Here is a 13,330-nt window from a genome sequence, read left to right as displayed (position 1 = left end):
ATTTAGATTATAAGTAATATCAAACAGTGGATTAGTTCATTCGCCATAAAAGCAATATGAAAATAGGCCTTGACTTTTCAAATGAACAAATTGTCAACAGTTACGACTCCATATTAATGGATTCGATAAATTACAGGCTTAAGATCAATGGTTCGCTACCACGTGAGACAAGGACGGAGTGTAATAACAGCAGCGCATTTACGGATATTTCGAAAAGTCCGCCGTCGGCCGAACGATCGGAAAACGAGCGCCAGCAGTGGAATCGCGAAGCGACTGAGCGAAATTCGCCAATATACAGACCGACGCCGCCGGTTTACGAAAACATTGTTGCTCGCGAGAATACTGAAAGCCAAGAAGTCTCTTCGTCCAACGATAATTGGGCACCGCAATGGCTCGAGCAGCAGCAGCAGCAGCAGCAACAACAACAACAACAACAACAACAACAACAACAACAACAACAACAACAACAACAACCGCAACAGCAGGAACATCAACAAAACGGCTACTTCTTGCCGCATCAGCAATACCAGCAACGACAGAGTCGCGAAAGCCCGCGGAATTCGAATTACGAAGAGATCGATCCGGGCAGTTATGGCGAGGAGAGGCAAATACATGACCGCGGACAGTTTATAGAGGCAGCACACACGAACAATGGTAAGTTTCCTTGCTATTACATACCCTAATCGAATTTGATACATAGGAATTTGCTAGAAAATAATTAAGCTTCGAATCGTAATTTCAATTTTCATATTTACATTTTTCAATACAATAATAACGATGAGATGAATAACGTAAAATTCTTAAAAACATTCTGAAAATCTATCGCTTATTCATTTTACAGAATAATAATTAATTTAAAGTATGCATCTTATGTACTTTTAAATAATATTATTGTCATATAAATTAAATTCTCCTTGACTGTATTTGATCATTAATGCGCATATTAATGTGATGCATATTCAAACGTTTAGTTTTCAAATTAAATAAAGAATATTTTCTAAATTTCGTTCGTTCGTTCATAAGGATTTTAATGAAAATTTATTATCTTTAAAACGACTTAATGTCAATTGGATAATTAAATATAGTAACTAGAAAACTAACCGTTCAATATTTCGATATTATTGAAAACAAATTCTTTGGGATTATTAAATACTCGTTGGAAAGTATTAGTGATATTAATACGATTATAAATTAATATTCTTCAATCGTAATTCAATGTCGAGGGATTATTAATTTGATATTTATGAAAAATAAATTATTGAACAATTAAATAATATTAAATGTTTGTATATACTTTACTCAAAGTTTTTCAATCATTTCGAATTGAAAATTTTCGTATTTGATATTGATTGACCACTGCAAAGTATTAAACCTACAATGAAGCAATTTTTATTTCATTATAAGCAATTAAGGTGAATTTATTTTACGTTAAAATTACAATGTACATAAGAGAAATTCTTAATGCACTTTATCATTTTATCATTTTATCATTTAACAAACTTAGCCCGCTGATCTTTAATTTTGTATAATTAGATTCTATTACAAATCCACCGCTGCCCGAGAAAAATACAAAGCCTGCATTCCACCATTACGAAAACTTCACACCATTTAATGGGAATATCAGTATTTATGAGAATGTGATCCCATCGTACAATAATAAGGGTAGAAATATTAATAATAACAATAACGGCGCTAATAATACGAGTTCGCCAAGGCCAAAGACAAATACGAGGGACGCGTACGAGAAGATGATCGACAATAAATTGGACGTATCAAACGACGATCTACTCGAAGCTATAGAGCAGCTATCGATGCTTTCGAAACCTAGGAATTCCGGCGGATTTTCGACGACGATTAATACAACGACAACACTACCGATAATCACGACAGTGGTGACAGCAACAACGCCTAAGAGGATTAACAGCGAACACAATAACGCCAAATCGAACGAAGCCAAAGCCGATAAGGAGCGAAAGGAATCAGAGGAAGAGGACCGGAAGAAGTACATCGAATTTCTCCAGAACGAGAAGCAGCACATATTAGGAAATATGGATGGATTGAAGAGAAGTGTGGCTGACATCGAGACCCAAGAAGAGGAGATTAATCGAGAGGTGTTTGTCATTATTTTTCATTATATATGATGTATAGATACGATTAACTTATCTTAAATGCATGTAACATACATAGCGCTTGAATATATAATATTTTCTGTATTTAATGGAAAAATTTTAATCTTAAAAGAAACTCGAATGACTCTGTTTTTCAAAAATATACGTTATCGGCTCTATAATATTCATCGAGAAAATTAATTTTCAATTACAATGTAAAATACAATGAACGTTTCGGTACACAGTACTAATGAAATAATTAATATCTCAATGTCGGAATATTATAATAAATCTGTCAGTTGATTTTCAATCACATGAATTAAATATGACGTATACAGCATGATAATCTAATTTAGAAACCATAAGGCTATTTATGATTAGGATAGTCAAGAAAATATAAAAATACGAATGGACAATGTTAAATTTTACGAATTGTTTTAGTCGGTCATTCAAAGTCGACAACTACTGCGCGAACTCGTAAAATATATTTATTGTAAATAGCAAATAATAGTTGATTGATGAAATTATACGCAAAGCTAAATGGCAAGGTAAACCTATCGATTTGAATTTTACGAAAGACTAAAGCATAAGATTATAATAAAATAAATTATTAATATGAAGAAGAATTTAATGCCTATGATAATTTATTAGCTCCATATATCACAAAATAGCCTATTATTATACTAATTGTTTCTCCTAAAATTTGAAAAATTCTTTGACTAATGAACGAACGTTTATGCCCATCTGTAACAACATATTTTAACTTGAGTCGATAAAAGAAATAAATCTACTTTAAACGTTATATTTTCGTTATATATCGTAAGATAAATATACGAAGCGTTGGCTCTCGGTTACAAATGCCAGAATAGAATAGTGGCTTTGCGACAGAAGGAAAATTTCAATTATTATGTCCCAATGGGAAACAATGAAGTTACTCAACGATAATTCAAGCCTATCGATGATCTGCCCTTACAGCTGGAGCTCGAGGCCGCTCTGCTGTCAGCCGAGTACGAGTCCGAGTCGCTTAAGCTCGAGCAGGAGGAAGGGGAGCGGACGCGAGTCCAGACGAAGATCGGCGAGCTCGAGGAAGATATGGTAGAGAGCAACGCGTCCCAGGCGCATCTGCAGGCGGAGGCGAAGCAGCGTGTGATCGAGGCCCAGCACGCGTGCGCAGACCTCGAGGAGGAGCTCGCGGACGCGAAGGGTCGGGATGACGAGCGTGACAGCGACCTCGTAGACAAGCTCGCCGCACAGACGGAGATCCTCGAGACCGAGAGGAAAGCCTTTGAGGACCTTGAGTTTCATCATCTGGAGGAAGAGGCTAGCAAGCTTGCCACTAGAGAGGAATTACAACGGTCAGTTATGGCTTTCGCTTAAATCATTGCTTCTGCATTTACAATTTGTGAATTTAGCATTGTAACATTAATTGCATAATCGACTAATAATAAAACATAAATTTATTGTCCTAAGATCAAAACTTTTATAATTTACGATAAAATTTACATCGAAACCTATCTATTGTTTCATAACTCAAGACCGTATTTTTTATTATATTATTGTGATATGCTGCACTATATTTTCTAGTCGTAGTTTAATAAAAGAAAAAAAAGAGTATTTATGAAAATAATTTAATACAAGTATAGGAAGGACCACCACCACCACCACCACCACCACCACCCCCCCTCCACCCCTCCCATAAAAGTTATTGGCAAATAATGTTGCAAGACCTTACTACTTACCTAATTCATTTAAACTTGTGAGTTTATTTTTCAAGTCTTATGTATTTTGCTAGAATTTGTGAAAATGTAATTTTCGAAGCTTGCAGCTTTTAGCAAATTAGTGACATTTTTCAATACTAGTAAATAAAATGTAAATAAACATTTTCGTACAAAATTAATCAAAACGAAAATAACGTATTTTACAATTGCAATGTGTTTTACATAAGCGATAAAATCATTAATTTGGAAATTATTTAACATATCGATTGATTAAGAGGACGTTATTGCACAAGTGAACGTCGATGAACTAAAACTTTACCTTAAAATTTTACCAAACAAATAATACGTAGATATTGGTCCAAATGAAAGAGCTTTATTATTTATTATTTTGTTTTTATTTTCATTATTAAAAATGTAAAATATCCACTAAATGACCACGTAAAATTAAGCATCGTAAATAATATTTAATGTGTTTGAGCTTGTGCAGCGTAAATTTGGCAAATAATTAATTTTAATGTACGGATATTTTTTCGATTTTTAAAATTCACGATCTCCATTGCAGATACATCAGCGAATTATCAGCGAAAATCGAAAATAGAAAAATACAACTCGACCAATTAGATTCTCAACGAAGCGACATTAAGAATGCAGTGAAAAAGGAGGCAAAAAGTCTAGAAAGGCAAAAGCTCGCACATCTAAGAAGATTAGAAGAGGTAGCACATTCATTGTCCAATTAAACAGAGCAGTATTAGATCATAATAAAATCTAAAATAGAATAGCAATTTTATTATATATATATATATATATCCTATGCTTAAATTTTCTCTCTGTAAGTGATTTTTATTAACATTGGTCAATGAGCGAAAACACTTAATTTTACACTGTATTTATTGCATCTGTCATATATTGGCTGTAAAATTGCAGTTATTATGGCGAATAATTCATTGTAAATAAATGAAATGGTCCGATGAAAAACCGCATACACTATAATTTATGCATTATGTATTCAGGGTCGCAATCGATTGCGTGCCATTGACGATGAATTGGAAAGTCTAGCGAAAAATGCCATCGATAATGCCGATGTGAAGCGCTCGCCAAGTAGGGAGGATTTCGACAGAATATCGAGGGTTACGACCGACTCGCCAATCGTCAATAATCAAGGCAGTTTGGGAAGGAAAACGATCGAGTCTCTTAAAGAGATCGAACGAAATCGACAGTTACACTTAGCCAAACAAGGTTAGCACTTTAAAACATTTTTCCCAAGCGCTTCGTTTCAAATACTTCATGATAATTAATTTCAACCAACTGATGGTCTAATGGAGATGATCATAAAATCCCCGGCATCGATCGAACATTTGACTCGCATGTGATAATAATGATATCGCGACGGAACTTGCAACAAAAAGAACTTACTATTTATAGATCTGATATACTTGGTTGTTTTCAAAGCAAAGAATAATAATTATTTACCTAATATACTTATGTCTGTCTGCGTCAATTTTATGTTAATAAATAGGTTTTACCAAACGGTCGATAATATGCAAATTTACCATACGCAACGATTAAAGATCCTCTATTAATTATCTATATTATAATTATATATTTTAATTATCAATCGCTTCAAAATTTTCTCAAACTCCAATGTTTTAAAAGCATAATGGCAATTATGTTTAAAAATTATTGTTTTATCGATACAGGTAGTCAAGTGATATCGGACGAAAGGCGTAGAGTAGAAGAACTGAAACGTAGAGTTCAGGACGAAGTTCGCTCACAATGGGAGGAAAGAAAAATGAATTGTACATCTTTTAATAGTGTCGAGTCTGGTGAGGAATCTTCGAGTTACTCGATCGGTCCTACCGAAAGGTAATGCAAAACTTCTTCTTACGTTCCGACAATATTTATAAAATATTATGACTACTTTGCTATGATTGCAAAGATTAATTTCTGACAATCGTTGACAAATGAAGCATTCAGATATTCTTGCGATTATCAATGCGACAATGCAAATTTGTTGTGACGACAGTGTCGTAAGTGACGCAGGAACTCCGTAAAATTGATAAATTAAATAAATTCAAAGTGCGCAGAGCTTAGAGTGTTATTTACAATGATATGCCGATAAAGTTGAATTTTCAATTTATAATGACAAATAGCATTTATTGTGATTCGTAAAGATATTTATGAATTCTCGGATAATATTGATAAGTAATGATTAATGATTATAATTTAGAAGTGAGAATTTAGAAGTGATAATTAAGCGATAAAAATTATGTGCTTAACAAATGTGAAATCAAAGAATCAACTCGGCTATAAAGTGGAAACGAGCACTTTAACTCAATAGGTGCGAATATCCATTTATATCGCTGACTTACATCTCGACACGATATTTCTATCTACGAGCATTTTATTCAACGAAATATTTGTAGAAGACGCGCGTCTGCTCGTTAAAAAACAAACGCCGCATCATTATCATCAAAGTGAAATTAAATTTTATTATCAAGATTGTAGTTTCGTTTATACGGGCACCATTCATTCGTTCTCTATTATATCACTTAACATTGCACTGTAACTGGATCAACACGCTGATAATGTCAAACGTGCTCTCTATAAGCAAAAAGTAAAGGAGAAAAAAAAGTAATAAAGCAAAAAAAAAAAAAAAAGTCGTTCGTTCGTACGAGAATCTCGAGGACCGAAACTGAAAAATCTTCGTCTGAGCAGTTAAACAACTAAACACCCTATTACGAAACACCCTAATCAACAATATTATTTTAATTAAAACGTAAATCAGATTCGACAGCAAATGCGCTTGACAATACACGGCCAACTCGGCAATTATCATTAGACAGAGCCACACGATCGCTTCGCACGCGTCTCTCATTACAACGAGTGGAGACGCAGCGGAGGACTTGCGCTCGCGAATTCCGAGCTCAATTTACGAGCGCGGCGGAGTCGAGAGTGCCATGGTCCGAGCCACCTCTCGCGCTTAGAATTCGAAGCTACGAAAAGGAAAGGCAAGACGCAGTAAGTGCAACCTAACGGTCAACAGCCCGGGCGCAGCGCGCTCTTACCCGAAGGCGGCGAAAAGAAAGCGAGCGCCTGTGAAGACTCGGTCGTTTATCAGCGCCCGACACGCCGTAACGGCCCAAGACGCAATTGACATACGAATTCCGGAGGCGCGCACTCGACAGCCTCCCATGAAAGTAAAAGCGTCGCGGGACGGGGCGGGGCGGGGGACTGTGGCGACAACGACGGTGGCGTTGGCGGCGGCGACGGGGGAGGGACAGCGGACCACGTGAATACCGGTTTCCGCGCAGCGACAATTTCCCTCTCGAAGTGACGGCTCTCGATAAACCAGCTCGGCACTACTGATAAGATACTTTCGCCGGTGGGATTGTCGTCGAGTGCTCGGCCACCGGTTTCCCCGTAGCGGACTCGATGGCGACTTCACGCGCGTCGAAGTGCCAGTCGCGGGTGTCGTCGAGCCTAGGGATGGCCGATTAAAAGCAGCGAGCGAGTACTCTTGTGTTAATTACGTGGCGAATGAATGATCGTTTCGGCTGCTCCACGCGAATGCAATTACGTCGGAAGCTGTCGCGAGCAATTGCGACCATTTAACGGTCCCAACGATAATGTGCTCCTGCATTCCTGCATTCAAGACCAATAGCGCCTGGCGTATTTGTTGGTATATTATATATGTATATGAATTTTACGTGTGCGTGCGTGTGCGCGTGTGAGCATTTTGATATGGCAGATGAATATTCTTATGGCATTTCCCATTTACGTTGCCGTAGTGATAGAGCGAGTAGAATAAGATCTCGGAAAGCTTGAAGGCTTAAAAAACAATATTTGCCAAGTCGATGTAACCTTGTTTTTCCTTCAAAAATAAACGCGCGCCATAGATATAGAGATTTATCGTTATTTGATCGCCCAATTGTTTTACAATATTCGAAGAATTCAAATCGTCCAATATTGGATATTCGCTTATGCGAGAGCTTTGCTATTTTACTTGCTCTCTCACCAGCACTTGCTATATTATAGAAAATTATCGTTTCAATGTTTAATAGTGCCAGTCATTCATTCATTCGTGCATTCATTCATTCATTGTTAACTAAAACTTTATAGAACTGTTATCGCGCGTACGAAGAGATTACTTTTCTTCTATCTTTTTATCGTTATTCAAGTGCTTTGTTCACTCGTGCGACAAAGGTCTGGGAGTGACTGTGTAAATTATAATAATCGAGTCAAGCATTCAGTCGATGGTGAAATGAACGGTTTCACTCGGATAATGCAGTGAATGAATTCTTAGACATAATTGCTTATAATTCTTATACGGAGTACGCTGTTTAGACTTTAAGTATCACTAACACTGCAAGGCTCTAATGACGATCGTTCTCCTATCCGGGAAGAATTATAAGCAAAAATATACGAGGATTAAGAAATTTAGTAAAGAAAATATGTACATAAAAATGTAGTGTAAAAAATCTATCCGAAAAGGTGAGACGACAGATTGGCAAATCCAGCTAATGGCTAAACTGGCGCATCAGTATAAGTAAACGTGCGAGAATCATCCTCGCACATCCGGGAATAAATTGAAAACGTCGGTCACGCTCTATGGCCAACTTCATCCGAAGACGGTTCCGAATGAACCGTCCGCTCGTTATTGGATCGCATGGCGAAGAGGAGCGAGAAAACGACGATGAGCCGAGCCAGTTCACTATAGACCGGAGATAACTCTTGGACAGGATAGAGAATGCTTGACTCTGGACACCAATGGGATGGCAAAATGGGCTACGAAGGGAGAAATGTGGCGGCAGCCGATCGAACGTTTGATAAATGAAAATTTCAATGAAATGATTGAAATGGAGCGGAGAGTGACATGGAATGACGTGGAAATATGCCGCTCCGACGCGTGTTTGCTTGTCTTCTACTTGGAGCTCGCGCATACGACGGATCATTGATAGCTGGAGGGAAAGAAATGAAGTCTAATATACCAACTTGTGAATTAGTTAGAGAAGTGCAAGAGAGAAAAGAAGCTATCCATATTTTTCAACGACCTGGTTTCTCTCGTCACCTATCGTAGACGATAGCAACCGGCCCGCCGCCGAGATGACAACGTCCGATCTTTTACGATGTTATCTCATCCCGATGAATAAGTAACTTAGACTGAGAGAGAGAGAGAGAGAGAGAGAGAGAGAGAGAGAGAGAGAGAGAGAGAGAGACTGTTAAAGAATATCGACGAAGCGATTATTCGACCGACGACGAAAACGCATCTATCGGCGTCGCGCATGCAAATATTATTCCAAAGGATCACCGGATTCCAGTTGGCACAAGTCTTTAATGTGATTCAAGAACAAGCACATGTTCCCTCTCGTCCCTAATGAATATCCAATAAGAATAGAATTATTATTGGTCGGCGTGAGGCAGGGGAGAAGGGACAGATGCATGTCATCTTTAATGTCGCACATGGATCATAGTCAGACGTGAATTAGCTTGGATAGATGATGGATGGGTACCACTGGGAATGACTCCCATTAGACACGTCACATTTATAAATGAATTATCTCTTGTCATACGCGAAAAACTGACCCTGCCATTATCTAACCAGCGATAGAGTGCGGAGATTCGTAATAGATAAAATATTTAGAGAGGATGCCTATCTTTTTATCGTTTCATTATATCAATAATGAGTAAATTGGATATTTTTAAGGTAATTTTGTCAATAACGTATTTCAAATGCTCATGATATTCACAAAAGTGGAAAGGCTAAAAAAAAAAAGATAGCGATAAGACAGCGACGTTAGCATTTGTAACGTGCGAATTTGCCACATCTCGCTAATCCATTGGATAATAAAGTTAATAAATATATCATTAAGTATACATTTATTAATAATTCTTTATTTATACTTATCTGCGCATTATTACGCGGTCCATTTAATTTTAACGACAATATCGCACTAATTTAATGCAACTCCCTTCCACTTATAATAAATAGCTCTATTAATCTCACAAACGAAAAGACAGTTTTATTGCATTTATTTCCGAACTTCGTAAAATGAAAGATAAATGCTGCAGTTCATTACAATTCATGAATTCCGTTTAAGTTTTTAATCTAAAACAACAACAACAACAACAACAACAACAACAACAACTAACGGATATAAAATGATGTTATTGGCCAAGTTGAGATTGGAATACGTTTGTGAATTTTTTTTTTTGTAAGACATGCGAATAGAGTTTGATATTGATTTTGTATTTTTTACAGTGGAAGCGGAAGCAGCGACGGCGCGGATAATGGCACCAATGAAAAATTATCGCCCGGTAAACTTTCGGAATTTACAACACCCAGTCCGGGCCCGTCAGGCAATTCCTACACACTACTACAGACTGATAATGTAAGTATCTCTCCTCTTTTATTTTACATAATCGAGTCGGGACTCATTCGCTCGGCTCGATAAGTGCAAGCGATAGAATAAAATCTCGGTAATGATAATTTTACGCCATTAACTTGGGCCCTTCGATATTACAAGAGGCTTACTAAAAGTTTATATGTTTATTTGTTTGTTTGTTCGTTATATTTTTAAGGCTTGTTGGACTAGAATAAGGGGACAATTAATTGCACGTTTGATACTTCTATCATATTTTTCAGCACAATGATAAATATAAAGGATATAAATTTATTAAAACTTCGCGGTAAATTTTACTGGACTTTGTAATTAATTTGCAAAAAAAATTTGGAGAAAATATTATAAAAAATCACAAGATTATTATTTCACATATTTAATTTTCTTAATTGATTGTACACTTACTATATGCACTTTCAATGGGATAAAAGAGTAAGGCTTGCAAAAAAATGTTGCTCCACACGATACATGAGAAATAATTGAAAGGGCGGATTATATTTAATCTTGATGTTGACTATTTGAACTTTTTTAATTGTATAAAGTAATCGATTTTATTAGCTCGCAATAATTTAACCTTGATGAATTGAAAACTTTTCGCTTTACCTTCCTTAAATATACAAGTAGAGATAAACTATGTATTTAGCCGTTATTACTGCGACAAACTTGAAAAATATTATTTAAAAACTAATATTAAGACCATAGCTCGCGTAGCCTAATTAAATAATATCGTTACCTTAATTGGACAAAAATTAATTAAATGAACGAACGCAATTTAACTTCCTGCCTTTCCTTTTAAATTTAATTAAAGTAAAATGAAAAAAAAAAATATTAAAACTGTCCGACTCTCCTGATATTTTAGAATATCATAAATTCAAAATGCTTCCAAATAAATATAAACATCGACGAAAATGTTAAAGTACAAATGTCTAAATGTTAAACAAAAGTGCAAATATTAATTTTACGACAATATTCATGTGTGGCTTTACGTAACTTATAAGATCTAAGATATATATTATTATATTACTTAAGTGGATCGGCAATTTTAAATGTTCGAGTGGAATTTCCTAGGTCCGTTTCACTTAGTAATGCGCCCTTGCGTCACTTTATTATGTAGGTAAGAGACGGCAGGCCGACGTCCATGGAGACGGAGAGATTCAATGGGAATGGAAGTGGAATTGCCGATGACAGTGGAAGTCGACCTCTTTCTCAAACTTCCAGTGAGCTAGACTCCCTGGGTTCCTTGCAAGTTAAACACCGGGATAAGCCAAAATTGCAGGTATATTGAAAAAGTTGCTTGATAAAATAGTAGGAGATCTTTTGTAAGATCTTTAATCGATCAAGGAGGTGCAAATTATATTTATATTTATTATTCAAACCGTATCTTAATATGTATCGGCAGTAATTAAGAGACTGTTAAAGTTTTTAGATAATTATAAATTTTTTTATACTATATTAGATGACATTGTAACGGTAATTATTTTTGATACATATTTATTGAGATGTTATTTATATCTTGGCTCGTGCTTCATAAAATAAAAGCTTTTAGATCAGGAAATTTCAAGAAATTTTTCTTCAACGAATACGTATTTATGAGAAATACTTTAATTAACTCTTCACAAAATAAAAAAAAAAAAACAAAAAAAAAACAACAACCAATATATATGATAAAGATGATAAATAATATTTTGATATAAAAGAAGCATGTTAAAAAATGAAAATACCACCTGAATAAAAGAGAGTAAAATATAGTATAACTTAATTAGAAAATTATAATAGCTTTGATGTACCGTTAATTGAATATAAAATATTGCTGTCTAAAAATACATAATTAATAATAATAAAAAAACAGCAACAAGCAATATAAATGCTTTCCTTTGACTAAGTACATTTAATTTAAGAATTAAATAAATTAGACGATCATTAGTATTTAACATATATATGTATATATATATATATATATGTATATGTATATGTATATGTATATGTATATGTATATGTATATGTATATGTATATGTATATGTATATGTATATGTATATATGTATAAATAAATTATACGTTAAGACATAATTAGGAAAAACTATAATTACCTTTATAAAATATAAATTAACTCACGTATACTTAAACACCATAGCTTGTCAATTGCATTGACTATTGATTCCATATATATGTAAATATATATATGGATAAATATAATATAATATTAAGTATCAACGTACTTTATGTTAACGACTTTATTTATCAGTAATTATAGAAAATCAATTAATTGTACCTAATATTCATTTAAATATATATTAAAAGGCTGAAGTTTTTATATCTCAAAGTAATTGGAAACAATTATTTTTCAGAGGCCTTTAACAAGGTACTTGCCAATAAAATCGGAGTCTCTGGACTTACGGCATCATATCGAAACAGCAGGTCATCAATTACCTTTAATTCATGACGTCACTGTGGATACAACGAGTTGTGGCGGATATCTTTCTAAAATGAGTAAAAAATTTCACCACTGGAACAAGCGATGGTTTGTTTTTGACAGAAAGCGTAAAACGCTTACGTATTTTAGCGACAATAATTCAAGAAAGCCACGAGGCGTTATATACTTCCAGGTAAATGCTTATTAAATCTATTAAATTAGAATTGTAACGATAGTTACATTAAATTATTATTTATATTATACTTGATGTTTTAATTGACAAATGGCGGAAGTATTTATAATGTCATTTGACCACGAGTTCGACCTACTTAAAATTTATTCAAGCATAAACTTAAAATAAATAGTAAATCCATAAATATCTTAGATTATAAGAAAAGAATTAAATTATGTTTTCAGTCAATCGAAGAAGTTTACATAGATCACATGAATGCCGTTAAATCACCCCAACCATCGTTAACATTTATCGTCAAGACAACGACAAGACCTTATCATTTCATGGCTCCCAGTGCAGAAGCTATGCGAGTTTGGGTAGACGTTATTTTCACTGGAGCTGAAGGATATCATGAATTTGATCCTAACTTATGATCATTTTCGCCAAAACTTTGCAAATTGTACATTAAAATCACATGGATAATTTTCTTAATGTTAAAAATGTTAAAAAAAAAAAAAAAAA

General features: G+C 34.9%; 1 protein-coding gene across 1 annotated transcript; it reads left to right on the top strand.

Annotated features, from left to right (window-relative positions):
• The first annotated feature begins 464 nt into the window (after positions 1–464).
• Positions 465–13,330, top strand: LOC105364301 (pleckstrin homology-like domain family B member 1). The gene is made up of 10 exons (XM_011502194.1): positions 465–654; positions 1,534–2,111; positions 3,084–3,463; positions 4,389–4,539; positions 4,837–5,062; positions 5,524–5,689; positions 10,086–10,215; positions 11,339–11,500; positions 12,572–12,829; positions 13,054–13,330. Exons 2-10 carry the CDS (start codon positions 1,749–1,751, stop codon positions 13,240–13,242), a joined length of 2,025 nt encoding a protein of 674 aa, XP_011500496.1. The 5' UTR covers positions 465–654; positions 1,534–1,748; the 3' UTR covers positions 13,243–13,330.

Source organism: Ceratosolen solmsi, unplaced genomic scaffold (genome assembly GCF_000503995.2).
Source record: "Ceratosolen solmsi marchali unplaced genomic scaffold, CerSol_1.0 scaffold31, whole genome shotgun sequence".
In the NCBI taxonomy this organism is placed as follows: Eukaryota; Metazoa; Arthropoda; class Insecta; order Hymenoptera; family Agaonidae; genus Ceratosolen; species Ceratosolen solmsi.
This window is presented reverse-complemented; position numbering and strand designations above follow the sequence as displayed.

What these genes read in the sequence shown, in the direction of transcription:
- LOC105364301 (XM_011502194.1), top strand. Translation starts at nt 1,749, where the DNA reads ATGATCGACAATAAATTGGACGTATCAAACGACGATCTACTCGAAGCT. An exon ending in TCGATCGGTCCTACCGAAAG is followed by an intron (nt 5,690 to 10,085) that starts GTAATGCAAAAC and finishes TATTTTTTACAG; the next exon opens with TGGAAGCGGAAGCAGCGACG. An exon ending in CACTACTACAGACTGATAAT is followed by an intron (nt 10,216 to 11,338) that starts GTAAGTATCTCT and finishes TTTATTATGTAG; the next exon opens with GTAAGAGACGGCAGGCCGAC.